This window comes from Acartia tonsa, chromosome 10 (assembly GCF_053477335.1).
Source record: "Acartia tonsa isolate MP-2025a chromosome 10, ASM5347733v1, whole genome shotgun sequence".
Lineage (NCBI taxonomy): Eukaryota > Metazoa > Arthropoda > Copepoda > Calanoida > Acartiidae > Acartia > Acartia tonsa.
In genome coordinates, this window is record NC_137269.1 from 17,054,833 (window position 1) to 17,073,275 (window position 18,443).

Genomic DNA, 18,443 nt, shown 5'->3' on the forward strand with positions numbered 1-18,443 from the left:
CTAAAGATCTCAGAAAATGCAGGCCAGAATTGGTTGTACTTTTCAAAAAAGATCTGGAAATTATTTTAGGGTGGTTTTAGGCCCTTTTCTTGACCTCCACCTCTAGAGGCTGGAGATAAATCTTATAGTATGGTAAATACTAGTAAAGGTTATCTTGGTTAACCACCCAAAAATTGAAATATCCAAAACCTGAAAAAGCTGTGAAAGGTCATTCGCATTTATATGCAATTTTATGCTCTTTAGGTTTTACAATTTTTGTGTGTTTTTCATTTATACGCTTAAACATATGTGTTTGCATTTTGACTTTTGGTGTTTTTTTTTGTAAGGATAGATGAATAGGTTAATTGTCTAATAATCAAATCTATATTGTTTTTTTATTAAATAGAATCTAAGATTTGTCTAAATGACAGACTTTCTATGCCAATAATAAACATTACTCGCATTTTTACACAATTTTCTAAAAAAATATTTTATCGCATATATAAAATAACTCTTTGATAATTCTAATTTAAACTATTTAATTATCCCTAAATCCTCAGGCGTGTTGCATGTTAGTTTTCATCAATAGTTTATACCAATAAATCTTCTAAGATTATTTATAAAACGTCTAAAAATAAACTTATGCATTGCAACAAAAAATAAACAGTCTACTTTTGAGAGAGATTTAGTGATTTTAAGTCTATTTTATTTAAATCATAAAACATTTAGAGAACAAATTGTTCTTTAGAATTAACATCACACAATGATAAAGCATTAGATAATGAAATAATTCTTGTTTTATCAACTTTAGCTCATAAACCTTGTACCACTCTGTTGCACTGTTTATGCAGTTTTTTCAACATGCAAAAAATGGCTGCAGGGTTTTTGCAGCTAAAGATTGCCTGCCCGTTTCCTTGCAGTTTTTTATAATAAATTGGAATTATTAAAGATACAAAGCCTTATGTTTGAAATATTATATTAATATAACAAACGTGCATGCAAACTTGTGTAGTTGTATAGCAAAAAAGTAACAAACAATATACAAAAGAATTATAAGCTGGGCTCGGCAGCTTCGCGTCAGCCGCGTGAAATCGTCATATTATAGCTAGATGTCTAAACCTGTTTCCAAACAGACAATACATATTTTCAACATTTAAATTTGAGGCTTGTGATCGGCTGAGGCGCGGCTGCCGAATCCTGATTCTTAGTATTTCTTTATGTGAGCTATTAGAATATTAAACTTATTTATATTTGCAGGCTGAATCCGGAAAGTGTTTCAAGGCAGGAGACATGCGTGCAAGTGAACAGCCAGGTTTAGCTGCATTACACACCATCTTCCTCAGAGAACATAACAGAATTGTTGGCAAACTACAAGAGGTTAGTAAATATCCAGGGATCTAAAGGGATAAGACAATGGCCGATAAATTGATGTATATATTTCCAATGATGATACACAAAATGACTCCTTTTGCACATTAAAATTAGTGATAAAACGATTAAATACTTTTCTTAGTGGATCAATTAATCAAAATTAACTAAAGTCCCCAAAGTTGTTAAGCCAACGAATAAGAAAACGTTATTATAAAACTTTGGGGACTAGTGTAATTAACAGAAATTCAATGGACAATGAATGACACATTAAAAAAAAAAAAAAAATAACGTTCAGTATATAAGCGCGTCGATATCACACTTAAATTTGAAATTGAAAAGGCCTGTTTTCACTCTTTCAACCTTTTCAGAAATACACTTACCTGACAAACTCTGTGCACGACACTGCTGGCAAACGTAATAATTTTCACAAGGCCTTTATTATATAAACTTTTTTCACCAATCCTCAAAATGGAGTTTGTTTACATTAAAAAAAGTATACAATGATAATGCCATAAAACTAGGATAAACTTTATACTTTACTCTTGAACTTATTGTATTATTGATATTTAACAACTTTGCTTTTTAGATAAACACACATTGGGACGATGAACGATTGTTTCAAGAAGGAAGAAGAATTATGGGAGCTATGAATCAACACATCACTTACAATGAATTTCTACCCAGGTATAATTTATCAATATTAGCATAGTAACCCTAAAAATATAGTAATTAAATACTAGCTGTTTTGACAATAACATTTATATAACAGTGGGGAATCAAAGGTTATCAAACATTCCCATGTCATATCGCTGTTTGTACTCCTGTGTATGCCAGCCTGACTGAAGATTTTGTTAACACTTAAAAGTCGAGCCCCCTTTCGGAACTTTATCTCAGATCCTATTAGAGCTATAGAGATAAAAAAAAAGAGTGTGGAGTTCCTCTGTTTCAAAATATATACCAACCATAAGTCAATCAATGCCATATTGCAATTCCTTCATTTTTTTAACAAACTTTGTTTTTAGATCGCATTTTACTTGAAATTTAACATTATCAATTCAATTCTAAAACAGCTAATGCTATGATTTATATCAGAATTATCGGTTTGAACGCCATGAACCGGTATGGGCTGCGAGTAAGAACCGAGGGATACAGCAACGAATATGACCCAACCTGCAACCCTGCTATCTTTAATGAGTTCGCAACGGCTGCTTTCAGGTAATCATCATTTTTATGACGTCACAATGCTGATTTTGAGACACTTTGTCCAGCTACAGTTTCTGCTATTATTCTGACCCCACCCCCCTCCCTCGCCCCCCTATAGAGGCTAGGGATGAAACAAATAACCACCCTAAGAAATCAAAATTTGCTTGTAATGAGATTCTAAGGCTGTTAAATTTCGTTATCTTTTAAAAATAACTTCAAAAAATTATTTGCCTTTTTTAAGCATAACGTTATAAATTGTTATAATCAAATAATGTTGATGTTTATTTATGCATGATACCTTTATATTTGCTTTGTATATTTAACCTACACGTGATTGATTTTATACATCACTCTTTTACTAGGTATAGAGATAAATGGATAGGTATTGATAGTTATGTTTAGTTTAAACACTAGAAAATTTACAAAAATTCAAAGTAAGTTTTACATAGACTATGCTTTTGTTGCTTTAACCCTTACAGCTCGGGCCCCAATTCCCACCTTAATAGATCGGGGGGGGGGCTCCAAGAGCCCCCCCCTCTATCTCGGCTCCTGTTACAGATAAAGACGTAAAATTTTTTTCTGGTGGTTCATGTGTATTTTTAGAGAAAATTACTTTTTCTAGTCATAGCAGCCAGGCCGCTCCTTAGCCGCTTTTTAGCGGCCAGCCGCTAAATTTTAAAACAGCTGTAGAGCGGCCAATTTTGCAGCTAGGATGACCAAATTTTAGGACGAACTTTTATTTTTCATAACAAAAAAATTACTTTTTCTGATCATCGCCAAAAAACGGCAAATAACGGAAACCGCCATTTTCGGCGGTTACGGCGGTAAAACGGCGGTTGGCGGCGCCGATTAATATTTTTATCTGTTTGACGTTGCTCAAGGATTTACCAAAAAAAATTATAGGACTCTAGCTGTAATAGAAGCCACGATATTCATGATATATGTCTGTAGTAAAAGCCGGACAAAAATCGGTCATAAAGTCGGTCAGGGAGCGGTCAAACGGTCATAACACATTTTTTCTCAGAAGGTCATTGATATCTAAGTATTCACCAAAAAAATTATAGGTTTCTCCTTATACACAAAAGTCATAATGTAGAAATTAAGATTTTTTTAGAATTTTTTTCTAATTTTGGTGCTACCCAACCGACTTTGACCGGACATCACGACCGACACAGACCAGATATCCTAATAAAATCAACTCTTGCCGACGTATAATTACTAAACTTAAAAAGTCATGAAGTCACAGCACTCCATCTTACCTACAAAAAAAATGAGATTGAAAAAACTAGAGGGGGGGGCTCTTGGAGCCCCCCCCCCGATCTGTAAGGGTTAATTAACCTGATTTAAATCTTTGTGCCAAAATAAATCTTTCCTATATTTATGTTTCAATATAGTAGGTTCTTTGGTTAAGTAATTAAGACAGTCAAAAAATCCTTATCTTTCTAAGAGCCTATGTTATTTAGTAATGAAATAAGCTCACTCTTTTGGTTATACGACCTTTGTCTGTAAGTTCTAACTCTGAATTGTCCTTAATGAAAAAATTTATGCCCTCCTTTATTTGTGAGCATAGTGCACATTAGAATAATGCATCAACCCTAAATGTTTTATATTAATCATAAGGTGCAAAAACAACAATTCCAACCAGAGATTAAACGGGTATAGAATTTCTTATAGGTAGTTGGCTTAGCCTTTCGATGCATATTTTTATGCATATGCTGGCCGATACTATAGAGATATTGGCAAGCAAGTTTTCTAATGTTTGTATTAATTCTTGATTTTAAATTAAAACTTACTTCTTATGGGCTATTTATTACTAGTGGTTTGATCTAGCCTCTGGGGGATCCCTAAAATCATCTTTTATGATAAGTAAGAATTTGTTCTTCAATTTCTTTCTAATAAAATACATAAACCATCGCTGGTACAATGCTTCCAACCATTTACGAAATATTTAAGACATGATCACATACTACTTTTATAGAATTTTATTCTTTTTACCTTTATTTATCTCAGTTTTTTAGAATAAATGTGTTTGTCCCGTTTACCAATTAAGGAACAGTAAACTTTTATGTCCAAGACCAAACTTTGAAGAACTGTTCATTTTTTTCTAACAATTATTTATGATGTTTTCATTCACTCAGCACAATATGTTATTCAAATGGCATGCTTAAAAATCATAATGTAGGCAGTTTGATCTATTTTAAGTATATTTACAGGAAAAAATACTTTCCTTGGGCCACCTTCATGTCTAATAAACACAATGAGGGACACATGTAAACTGAAATGTGCGTTTCATTAGTTGCAAGTGATGTTCATCTTAGTTTGATAATAAATCTTCCGTCACCATAGGGCAAACTTCATATTAGGGAATGCAAGTATGGGCGCATTATGTCCCAAAAGTTAAAAGGCTAAATGTTCACTTATTAAGTTTTCATTATTTAGAAGAAAAAAATTTCAAACCTGAATTTTTTTGTTGATTTTAATGATTTTCTTTATACAAGGCATATATCTGAACTTTCTTAAACCCTTCTTGATAATTGGGGCATTTTATCCGTTACCGAATTGCAGTAAATATAAATAGAGCTGCGTGTTTATACTAGAGACCTGCAGTAATATTGCACTCAAAGTATTTTAAACAAGTATTACAAATCTAAAAATCATCGCATTTTCCAGGAACTTAAGTTGAATTCTTAGAATGCTTTTCTTGTAGAGTACTAAATAGTACTACTTTTAAAAGTCGCAACACAAATGCAAAGGCAAGATACTTGAAGAATATCATTAAATTGAAGCTTTTTATTGTGCCTATAAAAAATAACGTCATACAATACAAATGACCAATGATAGGCCAATGCACAGACTGAATTACCAATATTTTGATTGACCCTTACTAGGCCAGTATGACGTCTTTTTTTATGGCACCATAAAGTTGGGCTGCTGCTTCATTGACTTTAGATCAAATGCTTTGCTAAATTTACACATAATGAGAATGTAATATATCTTAAATAATTAGAGAATAAATGTATATATGTATAATAAATGTATAATAAAACCAACTACTTTTACTGAGTTTAAGTTTAGGTACCAGAGAGAGATAAATAAAAATCAAGATTTGAAGAAACATTACATTATGTATTCACTTAGGCTTGATAACTCTACTCTGTATAGTTATAGATCTTGTATAATCACTTTGGTTGCATTTATTATAGTATACAAAGTTCCTCAATTAACATTATTAGGTTCAAGAGAGTAAGGCAAAATAAAATGGGGTAATACCATTGAGTAAGGGTAAATTCTAAATAAATATTTTACAGTAGAGATAAAGAATTAATACATTTTACATCAAAAAATCAATAGCACCTGGATTTTTTTTCTTTAAAGTAGATACAATCTATAAGGATTAAATGATATAAATATGAAAGTTATATATTTTCATGTTTAAAACTTCTTAAATTTAAGGTTTGTTCCCTATATGTTTTTTTGAAATCCTATTATAAAAAGAATTAAAGTTTATTTGTCTGAAGAGTAATATCTCAATAACTACTTAACTGGTTGATTTGTCTTTTTTAGTGGAGCAACACATAGGTTCTGGGATGGTTTAAGGCAATTTTATGTTTTAGATTGAAGCCTTTGGGTAGTTATAGGCTATTTTCTTCCATTACAGAGCCCCTGAAGGCTAAGGGTGTAGCAGCTAGTAAATTATAATATAACTAGCGGCTTCGCCCCTAGCCTCTAGGGGCTTTGCACTAAGAGGTAATTAAATAAAAAATTAGGTACTACTGGTGCTGCCGCCAGTAGTTTTATGTGAACTAACTACTCCATAAGAAAAAAATCTAACTTCTCCATAAGAAAAAATCAGAGGGGGGATTTTTTATTTTTGGGGGGGGTTGGGGGTGTCCCACCCTCCAAGAAAATAGCTTAAAACCACCACAGGACCCTGAAGAGTAGAATCCGATCGGTTCAGTGGTTACCGAGATCTTAAGCTTCAGACGGACGGACGGACGGACAGACATCATTCTACTTTGTATTATAGATATAAATTATAAAAATAAAAAGAATTAAGATTTAAGAATTACAGCTGATTCAGTTCAGTTGGTTCATAACTTTGCCCAATTAGTGTTTAATACAAAATTTAGAAAAATAGCATTTGATTAAAATTTGGTAATCAAGATAGTTAACTGTTTACAGGGAAGCTATATGAGTAGCTTCAGGGTAAATAAGCAAGCAAGCCTATTAGAAAGAATGAAGGATTAAGTAAATATATATATTTGGTTTCTGTCGTGAAGTGTATCGTGCCCGTCACTTTTCATGCACAAGCCTCGTAATATATTCCAATGAAACTAAAAAAGGGTAAATTTTTATCAACTTTGACATACCACACTTTTTTCTAAAATAGGAGGTAAGGACGAACTATCTTACCTATTTTTCTCCCCCTGAAGGCTTCACATTCACTTGGTAATTCGCTGTGCACGCCACTGTCTTTAACTTCTTTTAATCAAAGCATAGTGTGCAAAAACAGTTTTTAGTTGTTTTATCAATCCATTTATTTTAAATTGTAGCATAGAGTACTTGCGTGTGTGTGTGTGTGTGTGTGTATTATATTTTGGGTTGTTAATCATTTACCTATGATAGGTCCTGCTCTAGCAAATAACAGGGAATTAATATTCTCTAAATTAATTGAATTTACGGTGCTTTCCCTCTAACTGCTTAGCGAGCACAGAACCCTCCCCTACATACGAGAAACGATGAAGCTCTCTTTTACAGTGATGATATAGGCTTAGTAACATTTAAATTTAAAGAGAAATCATCCATAAGAAATCTTTAATAATAGTTTGTTACTATTTTGTTTTCTTAATACTTGTAACTGTCCGTCGGTGCATCATAATTGATGTCCTGTATATAGTTTATATGTATGTGTGTGTGTATGTGTGTGTGTGTGTATGTGTGTATGTGTATGTGTGTGTGTGTGTGTGTGTTTGTGTGCATATATTGCACAATGTGCAACGTTGATTAATTAAATTTTTATATACATGACCACCTAAGATCAGAACCGTCGTTATCTACCAATTATTTTTGTAAAACAAGCAAAAAAAATAGCATTAAATCTTCAGGACTTCAGCTAGGTCATCTAGAATTTTTTTTTATTTCTGAATGTTAGTTAAGATGTCTAGAACAGCTCTAGTTGTAGGTATGTATCTTTCAGGAAGGCTCTAAAAAACTTATGGTTTTAAAGATTAAATGTATATTGACCAAGTAATATACATTTAATTAACAATAATTGACAAATGGCCTATGATGTTATATAATCCAAGCCAATTAGTTACTATTCTTATTTATCATATGACATTTTTTAGATTTGGTCATTCCCTGATTCGTCCTATGTTGACAAGAATGACGCCCCAGTTCAAAGAAATGGACTCACATATCAGGTAAATAATATATCATTTTTTTAATTGATACAAATACAGCATGCTATGAAAGATTTATGTTTATAGGCATTACATTTGTACCAATTATGCTTTAAATTTATTTTTAAAAGTGATAGTGGCAATTGTCTTCTTCGCCAAATAAACTATCTAAGGTTTATTTATTAGATATTAATTTTGATAAAACTTAAACACTTACTTATATCAAGTCTGTTTATTACATGTTGTATAAAAACATTCATGTTTTCATGTGATTTTTCATTTTTAAACAGAAAAGAAAATTATAAAATATAGGTTTATTATTTTCTAATTTGCTAGGTTGCGTGATGGTTTCTTCAACCCCGACATGTTGTATGAATCTGAGATGATTGATGAGATGATGAGAGGTTTGGTTAGTACACCAATGGAAAATCAAGATCAGTTTATCTCAGGTAATATTAGATATTTATGCTAAAGAAATTTGGATAGGTGTTTGTCCTTGCCATATTAATGGGGTTTTGAAGGATGCACTTTAGATTTGTCTTCTTACGATTGTACACACTTATTAAATTTAACCAACCAAAGAAATTTTTATCCAATCTTAACCAGACAAATGCCATCTAGCTAAAAAAGATGTGTAGATTTCATTTCTGGCAACCAGAAAATCCGCAGAAATCGAATTCACGAGATCCAAAAATGTTTCATTAAAAAAAACCTTACACCAAAAATAACAAACAATAATTATAACGACGACTTAGTTTCTTTTTCCTGTTTAATACGAATATTGAAACTAATTTTCAGGCATGCATGTTTGTTGGTATAGTACTTTTTTTAGAAACCAAAATACAGACATATATAAAACTACGAAATTGTATATTCGTTACTAGAAAGATTATATTTTTTTTCTTGCTTTAAAACAACTTTTTGTACATAAAAACCCGTAATGTCTTCATTATTGACACAAACATGCATGCTGAATAGTTTTAAAAAATTTAGTCAAATAAAATACCTGATTAGAATACAAAGCAAGAAATAAAGGTTATCAACTCCCTATGAGCTATTTGTGTTAAATAGAATTATTAATAAGAATAAAAGAGTTTCAAAAAAAAGTAAAATAACAAAATGTTAGGTGAATTGTTAATATTAAATCAATCAAAAAATGTTTTACATTCTTATAATTAATTTCAATAAAACATATATATGCTCAAGAAAGGTTATTTATAATTATGAATTCTACCAGACTAAAATATAAAAGGGGAAATAGTTTATGAAGACGACACAAAATGATTTTAAAAATTACTTATTTTTATCTTTTTTTTAATCTTTAACAATTTTAATTTTTTTATTATGTAAATATATAAAGTTATATTCAAACTTAAAGGATTTAATATTTTTCTTTGTAATTTATATGTCAAAACAGTGTAAAAATGAAGTTCTTAATTACGAATTTTCAAATCATTAGATTTTAATACAATTTATTATAGAAATAAAGAATTATTTCAACAACAAAAAATTGCTACAAAAAGGCTTACTGTATTATTAAACTGACTTAATTGTATAATTGCATTTATTTTGTTTATTTACCTTGAAAAATGAGTGTTTAAGTGCTGCATTGGTTAAAATCAAACCTTAAAGTGCTCTTTATTCAGTGACAGAGTGAAAAAAATATATACCTTGTTTTATAGTTTTTGATCTCTTTTTTTATATATTTTTATCTGATATGTATATCAAAATTTAAAAGTATCTATTTCATTAGATATTCATACTTTGCTAAAACGTCTTGGTTACTTTTTGCACTATATTTGCTCTAAAAAGGATTCTTTATCTGACTTTTACATTTAAAATGAAAGATTTTATGCCAATTTTTGTGTTGACTGTAGAAAAAAATTATTATTTTGTTTATATGCAATTTTCTATAATAAAATGTGAGAAATGCCTTTTTTCACATGTAGGGCAAAAAAGTAACACTGAAAATATTTTTTACGTCTTAAGCATGTCCTAAACTCAAAGATAATAAACTTTCATAAAAGATTTATTTCAGAATATGTCATTTAGGGCATAAAATTAATTTTGCAAATTAACATTGCAAATGTTTGCCAATAACTTTTAAAAATGATTTCTGCGGATTTTCTAATTTACATGGGTGTTTTCTACAGATTTTCTCCTTTCTAAAAATACCTTCCTCATAAAGATTGGCTTCCGGAAAGTATATACTTTTCGAAAATGATATGTGTGTATTTACAAACAACAAATACAAGTTTGTTTTGGGATGGTTGGGAAGGAAAGGGGGATGGGGGGAGTCACAACAAAATACCATCAGAGGACTGTTTTGTAAGTTCTCTGAAACAGTTAGGGAGTTGAATCCATTTTTATAGAAGCAGAAACATAATCTATGATTATGGTTTGGACCCTCTAAAACTGTAATCTACCTTTCCACTTTCCCCTCTCTTGGTGAAGATATCTTCAACGCCGATACGATTTTTGAAATGTAAGATTCTACTTTCCCTTCTCTTGGTGAAGATATCTTCAACGCCGATACGATTTTTGAAATGTAAGATTCCACTTTCCCCTCTCTTGGTGAAGATATCTTCAACGCCGATACGATTTTTGAAATTTAAGATTCCACTTTCCCCTCTCTTGGTGAAGATATCTTCAACAAGAGAGACAAAAGTGGAATCTTATATTTCAAAAATCGTATCGGCGTTGAAGATATCTTCACCAAGAGAGGGGAAAGTTGAAGGGTAGATTACAGTTTTAGAGGGTCCAAACCATAATCATAGATTATATTTCTGCTTCTATAAAAATGGATTCAACTCCCTAACTGTGAAATGTATTAACTTATTGTTTTGATGGGTTAGGTAATTTAGTATAAAAAGATATTAAGCAATAAAATTTCAGCCTATAAGTTAGGATTTCTTTAGCTTTGCGTGGATATAAAGGCTTAGGAAGACTTAGTAAACCTCAACTCATAGGCTAACCTAAGTAATTAAAAATGTACTCTTTATTAGGGGAGGTGACCAACCATTTGTTTGAGGAGAAGAATATTCCTAAATCTGGACTTGATCTTGCAGCTCTCAACATCCAGAGAGGCAGAGATCATGGGCTCAAATCTTATAATGAATACAGGTACAAATTTTATAGTAACGACGTCCAAGCTTTTTTTTATTTGTTTTTAGGGGGGAGTAAAGTAAGTATAAGTAAGTGGTAATACCCCTTCAAAAATTGTGCAGTTCCTATGACACCCCGTCTTTTTTTTAAAAGTTGTCATGGGAGTGAGGGTGTCAAATCTTTTAATTTTATCCTTGGGGGGGATTATTTCTATCAAACCGCATCTACCTCCCCTTGTACGCGCGTCTTTGGTGTGTAAAGAGGGGATAGTAGAACCTCCCAGACAAAATTTTTGTTAAATATACTGCTTTTTATATTACCTTTGATAAATTCTTTTGCACATCTCTAAGTATTCTTTATTGTTGACCCCTGAAAATCCTCTGCACATGCACGATGAAAACAAACCACTTTATTGATATAAAAAATTTTCAGGGTTGCTTGTAATTTGAAGAGAGCTCACAATTTTGATGACCTTAGTAAAGAAATTAACCAGGTATGTTTTTAATTACAATTTTAATCAGAAATTTTCTTTAATGTCTATCTTTGCATACATATCCCCTTTTTGTTAGCTATCCCTCTTTCCTTTTACATATATAAAAAAGATCAATCAGTAAAAATCAAGGCTCGGCAGCCGGTTTGGATAGATATGGCCTAAATTTATTGAAACAAGAACTTTTGCCTGTTTTGTGGCGGCAGCTTCAATTTTACCACAGCATTAGATGTTCGGCTGCTTACTGGTGGCTTCAGATTGTCGATTGGCAGATGTAGCGGTGTGTAGAAGAACTGCGGCTCACCGCAGTTACATCTACATTCATTGAAATGTCTTTTTTTATATGAAATGAAGTTAATAATTTCTAAACTTTTAGGATGTGATTAAAAGGTTGAAACAAATTTACTACTCAGTAGAAGATATTGATTTATTCACTGGAGGTTTGAGTGAGGTATGTTATTTAGCATATGTGTCTGTTTTTGGTTCAAACATTCTAAATATTAATGGCTTAGCCTTTTCCTTAAATCAAATATTTATGATAAGAATTTCCTTGTTATTTTGTTTTATATTTAGGTTCCATTGAAAGGAGCTTTGGTAGGTCCAACCTTTGCCTGTATTATTGGCATTCAATTCCAGAATGTTAAGAAATGTGACAGGTAAAATTTTACTTAGTTTTAAATGATAACAACACATTTTTTGCACTTTTATTTATTTTTAAAAGCAACAAATACATATAATATAAGGTGAAGGAGGAACGATTTATACAATTTTACAAAGTATAGCCGTTTTGAAACTGTGATTTTTTTTTGCCTATGGACCTATCCCTAGATGTAAATAGATTTTGAATTTCTTTTAAGATTTTGGTATGAGACATCTGAAGCATCAGTAAAATTTACAGAAGCCCAGCTTACTGAAATTAGAAAGATCACTCTTGCTAAGGTAAATCAATCTTAAATTCTTCTTGGGATATTCAAGATGCATTTCAATCAAAATTCTATACAGGTATTATTTTCTTTATCTATTACAATGCCTTTGCCTGAAAGTAAGCGGTGCCTTTTATCATGGTTAATGGGACCTTTAGTTCAAAGTCTTACAAATAACTCGTAATTGTTTAATGGCTTTAAATTCTTGGTATTATATAGAAATAAGTAAGAAACACTTACCGACGTAAAGACAGGCATTTTTGTATAATAAATACAACATTTTATGAAGAAAATTTTTTTTTGCTAATTCAATATCAGGCATAATATGTATCCGGGCCAACTCTTTTTAATATATATGTTTCGTGTTTTATTATCTATTAGCATCTCGTCTCTCTCTCTCTCTCTGTATTTTACCCCCTCTCCTCTTGATTACTAAACATCTGCTCTGAATTCACACTTCTCTAATTATGAATGTTGTCATCCTTGTTATCTTTACCTGATTTTCTATGATTTAGGTTATTTGTGAGAATTGTGATGTTGTTGATAAGATTCAGAAATCTGTGTTTGATCAACCTCACGAGTTCTTGAATGAAAGAGTTCCCTGCAGGTCAGTTTGGAACATTTTTTTTGCGGCATGGCAATTTCAGAGATATATAACTTTGTTAATTTCTAGTTCAATAGATTCGGGAAATTCAAGTATAAACATAAAATATATTCAAATATAAATTAAATATCCTTATCAACGGGGCTCTGTATTCGAAGAGGCAGTACAGGATGGGGCTAGGAAAATAGCTGAAAACCATCCCAAAACTTAAATCTGAAGATAGAATAAAATAAAACTATGACAGAACCTATGTGAAGCTTACCTAAAATAAATAACTCAAAAGTTTTAGTACTTATCATATGCTTCAGACAAAAAACTTACTGCTTTATAGAACACGATTGATTTTATTTTTAATTTAAAATATTTTTCTAGAAATCTGCCTGAAATAAATTTGAATTTGTGGACAGAAGAAACCCACAAGTGCAAGGTGAGTTTTATTTTTAGAGTCAATATCTTTTTGAAGCGTGTCCGTGGTCTTCACATGGGATCAACTTTCAGGGATAAAGTTGGGACGTGTTTGGGGGGGGGGGGGGGGGATTATACAATCCAGGAAAGGGGCTTAACAATTTACTTCACTCCGCCACAACTCCCCCTTTACACGATGAAAATGGTAAAAAAGCCGTCTAAAGGAAGGGTTGGGGTTAAAAAGTAATACCCCCCCCCCCCTTAAAATCTGAAACTCCTATTGAGATTTTACCAACCCTCCTCCAAAGAAAAAATAATGTCCTTGGGGTAGAGGGTAGGGGGGATTTATTTCAGCAGCAAAAAAACATGCATGGATTTACTTTAATCATGATATAAAATAAGTATAGATGTAAAACTCAGATAAATACCTAGATCCAGTGTTGGGAACCTTTTTCGTCTGCTAGCAAATTGCTTACTGCTCTTTTTTAGCGACTTGGCTGTGTTAATATTTGCGACTCTATTGTCTAATATTCAAAGACCTAATTGAATGTCGGCACAGGGGTTACTAGGTAGGGACTTACAGTTATTTAACAACTACCCCCTCTATTGTTTTACTTTAATCATGGAGTAGTTTTTAATTTTTTTCTTTGTAGGTTGATGGCATTGATATACCACTTGGTTCTTCCAGAAGAATATCTCCTTGTACATCTTGTACATGTACGAAGGAAAACGTAAGTAATATTTGTAATTTTGGTTTTAGAAATATTACAATATTTGTTACTAGTTTTGAGTTCTATTGGCTTTTTTTTTATTTAAAAAAAATTATACCTTAAAAAGAAAACTTAAGACTTAGGTATATATACATTAGTTATTCAAGCTTCTATATTCTCAAAGCTAAATATTGTCTGTTTTAAATCTTAAAATTGTAACTTTTTAGGCTGAATGTCAATCCTTGCGTGTTAACAACTGTCGCCAGCTTATCGCCGAGGTTGGCGTAGAAGCCGTCCGGCGCGACAACATCTGCAAGACCCAGTGTTCATTTGCCCTCAACACACCAGAGCCTGAGGGAAGCCTGACCGCCCCGCCGCCGCCTGTGCCGCCCCGAGCTCCGCTAGTCCCGCCACGGGCTCCATTAACACCATCCAGACCGCTGTCACCAAACAGACCACCAATTGCGCCAAATCCGCCCAGGCCGCCGCTAAGGCTTGGAGGTGCAAGCTTTTTCGGATCAGGACCAGGTACAAACATATTGTATTGGTGGTACCATATTTTTGTTGTGAACTATTGTATTTGATTTAAGAATATCATGAAAAATCTACATATAATTTGTTACTTTTTAGGTTCTCGAGGACCAAAATCAAATATTCTTCCTAGCGTACAGGTAACTTTTTACTCATTTTTTTGCTGTAGTTATTATGTAAACAGTCTTTTCGTTTTAAACAACTAAAACAGTAAAAGATTTATATATAATTTGAAGTTTATCATGATTATTTACAATTGTAACGTATAATTCTGCCTTCATATTGATAATTCATCTAACGAGTTAAACTTTTTAGGTTCCTCCAGGAGGAATTCCCAAAGGAGTGCCCCTTGTCAACAGCCAAGGAGTTCCAATTGGAACCCCGGGTGCCACTGGACCAATTATAAACAATGTTGCCCCCCTGCCGCCTCCCAACGCGCCACCCGGAGCCCCGCCAGTCCTAGTTGGAGGTCCTATACCCGCTGGAGCCGGAGTTCCTGTCCAGGGAGTCCCCGTTCCAGCCCCAGGAAACACAAACCGCCAAAACAGGCCTTTGTTTAATTTTCCAAGTTTGAGGCTACCAAATTTGTCTGATATTTTTGGCCTATAAAGTGATAATTTTAAAATAGAAAAAAGACCAATTGTAAAAGATAACAAAATTTTGTTCAACTTTGTTTTATTCCCCCATATTAAAAAAATGCAATTAATTTGTTGTTTCTTTACATTTTTTGACAATTCAGAAATGTGTTTTGAAGAAAGAAAAAAATGATTTAAAAATTGTAAATTTATTATAATCGAATCGCCAAACGTTGCTCTGATATGGAACTTTGTGCTGTTTCTATTAAAAAAATATTAGTTCACAATAACAAGGGCATTATCTATCAATTCTAGTCTTTTAATATCAACCAATTGACTCGTAAACAGTACTGCCTTTATAGTATTTTTAGGTTTACCTAAGATGACCCAAAAGCACTTTATAACATGAAGATAGTAGTTAATATGTAATTTGATTACAAAAGAAAGCATGTTGATTATAAAACTAAATGTACAAAAAGCTAAATATCGTAACAGAATTTTTAAGAAATTTACCCAATAGGTAAACAACTTTTACTTCAGATGACACCTTTGGGAATTACTAAGTATTTTTATGTAAATGTTGCATGTTTTTCCTTTTGTACAAAAATACAGCTACTGTCTACAGTTTCATTGCATTGCTTTTAGGTTACATAATGACTACCTTTACTCCAACTTATCTGTAATATTGTGATAGTCAATTAACAATCATATTTATCTATTTATTTTATTTACTCCACAAATAATCTACATACACATATGATCCAGTATTCCTCTATATTTCAGCCAAAATTTTGGACATTGATTTTAAATTGTTCTTAAGACAGATCCAAATCAATATTTGAAAAGCTCCTAAACCCCTCCCAAAAAAACAAGTCTGAAAAAATAGCCCAATTTTAAATAATTTAGTTTAGATTTTATTATTAATCAATATTTCTAGGGCATTATAATCAAAGTATTATTATCAAATAAAAATCAACTTAAATTTTAATCTTTTTGAGTTGAATTCTATTTGTCTATTTATATAATATAATATTTATTTTATATAAAATAATGTATTTCCATTTATAAAGACTCTGCATCAGTGCATATTCTATTACAAAGTGTCTTTATAATATTTTACCTATAATCATATCATTTTGTTTCTCCTAGTGTGCCATTATGTTTGATAATCAGTCTTTACTTCACCTTTTGTCCAACGGAAGTCTTTTTTCAAAATTATGAAAATAAAACTTTTGGATAAAGTTTGAGGCCAAGACTTTTTTTCTTATTAAATCCTGAAAACGAAGTCTCTATTGGTCAAATAACTCCGTTTATTTTTATCCTTGTTAATATTTACTGCCTTATATCATTTTATTCCTTTCTATAAATCTCAAAATAAAAGTTTTATTCTGGCAAAAAATGTGTAATTATTCACAATTGTAATGCAATTTTGTAGATATTGAGCTATGTGTTAAAAAAAATATTTTAACCTTACCAATTGTTCAGATTATTGATTTTTATATTTGATTACTTGTGTGAAAAAGTTTTAAAAAAATTGCAATTCAATTTGCGCATTATTTTTTTCCTTTTCCAAGCTTAAAAGTATGACATAAAAACAGCAACTTGCTTTCCTATTATTTGCTCCTGTCCTCAACCCATACCTAATTATCCTTTAAATCTCTTCCCCCCCAAAACTTGCTTGAAATGAATCTCTCAAAAAAAATCCGTGCAAAACACTTTATATTAAAAATATTCGGATGTGCAAAAATTTGTAAGTTGCAATCATAAATGATTTATTGTTGGTTTTCAGATTTGAACTATTTGTCAATCAATCAGTTAATTTAGTTAAATAAAAACAAAAGTTAAATATATATTTTGTGCCAAATGAATAAATGCTAAAAAAGCATGTCTTTACGTCTCTAAGAAAAATAAGAAAATAACAAATTTTTACACAAATCAAAATTGATTTTTAGAGTAACAATGACATTTTTCCTTAGAGACTTTTTAATTTCAGTGTGTGATCATTTTCTTTCAGATTAAACACAAGTTTAACATAATCTTATTTTTAAAATAATAATACAAAAACATTTTACACAAAAAAATTATAATACAGAAAACAGATTTACATTGCTAAACTTAAAGAGTTACAAATCTAGTTTTCGTATGTTTTCTTAAATTTTTAGTTTAGTGTGATTGTATTCATTTTTAAATTTACTTCTATATAAAGCCATCAACCTTTACATTGTACATATTTAATTTTATATTTGTTTGTGATATATCATCTATTATGTTAAACTTGTATTTAATTACAGTTATGACTTTGAAAGACAATTTATTAAAATTCTTTAATTTATTTCAAACAATTAGAGGGTCTGAAAATTAAAATTAGAATATGATAATTATAATTAATAAATAGTCTTTGTTTGTCCTAACTGGGCCAATATTGACTGTGCTGTCTTATTGTTTGCAAGATTTGTTAATGTTTGTGCTCTGCTGCTGTGCATAGTTAGTTCCCTGTTAGATGTTATATTCTCATTAATTACATTTAGTTTTATTTATTTCGAGTAACATATTTTATCAAAAATTAGAAGAAAAAATTTTTTTTCTATTTTTTAGTAAAATGACTTATTGTTTATTACTGAAATGTACTGTATTTTTTATTATTTTTTGATAGTTACAGAGTTTTGAAAGGGCATTATTATCGCTATTATTATTATTATTGATATATTTATCATATTTATAACTTAACCAAGATATAACAAAATATTGCAACAAAAAATACGCAGCTTATGTTTTTCGATCATTTCAAAACTTTTTAGCTCTCTTATATTTTATTTTTCATTATTTTTTATTTATTTATTATGTAAAAAGTGTAAATAAGAATTATGGTTTTGTCAAATATATTCATACTGGCCGATATAAAAGTGTTTTTTTTAGTATGCAGCTATACAATATTTAGATAAAAAGTAGTTTAAAACTAATTCAGGCAACCTTAGCTCAAGCCACCCTAATTCTTACCCAACCTAAGCCATCAGCAATTACCTTAAAACTCCCAAGGCCTTGTGCCTCAGCCCAGGGAACAGTATTCTGACAAACAACTTTATTTGAAAATTTCCCCATAGCTCACTTCCTTATCCCCCCCCCCCCCTTTCTTACCCACTTCTCT

General features: G+C 31.2%; 1 protein-coding gene across 1 annotated transcript in view; it reads left to right on the plus strand.

The window, feature by feature from the left end:
* Positions 1–18,195, plus strand: part of LOC145329551 (uncharacterized) — a 151,614-nt gene extending 133,419 nt beyond the window's left edge. The window contains exons 37-52 of the mRNA XM_080173823.1: positions 1,237–1,356; positions 1,937–2,034; positions 2,443–2,565; positions 7,902–7,976; positions 8,292–8,404; positions 10,961–11,078; positions 11,493–11,553; positions 11,927–12,001; positions 12,124–12,206; positions 12,408–12,489; positions 12,989–13,080; positions 13,450–13,504; positions 14,136–14,213; positions 14,420–14,720; positions 14,823–14,863; positions 15,039–18,195. Coding sequence (XP_080029949.1) covers positions 1,237–1,356; positions 1,937–2,034; positions 2,443–2,565; positions 7,902–7,976; positions 8,292–8,404; positions 10,961–11,078; positions 11,493–11,553; positions 11,927–12,001; positions 12,124–12,206; positions 12,408–12,489; positions 12,989–13,080; positions 13,450–13,504; positions 14,136–14,213; positions 14,420–14,720; positions 14,823–14,863; positions 15,039–15,332 — 1,809 coding nt within the window. The 3' untranslated portion in view covers positions 15,333–18,195. The remainder of the gene's footprint in view (positions 1–1,236; positions 1,357–1,936; positions 2,035–2,442; positions 2,566–7,901; positions 7,977–8,291; positions 8,405–10,960; positions 11,079–11,492; positions 11,554–11,926; positions 12,002–12,123; positions 12,207–12,407; positions 12,490–12,988; positions 13,081–13,449; positions 13,505–14,135; positions 14,214–14,419; positions 14,721–14,822; positions 14,864–15,038) is intronic.
* Positions 18,196–18,443: the final 248 nt, after the last annotated feature.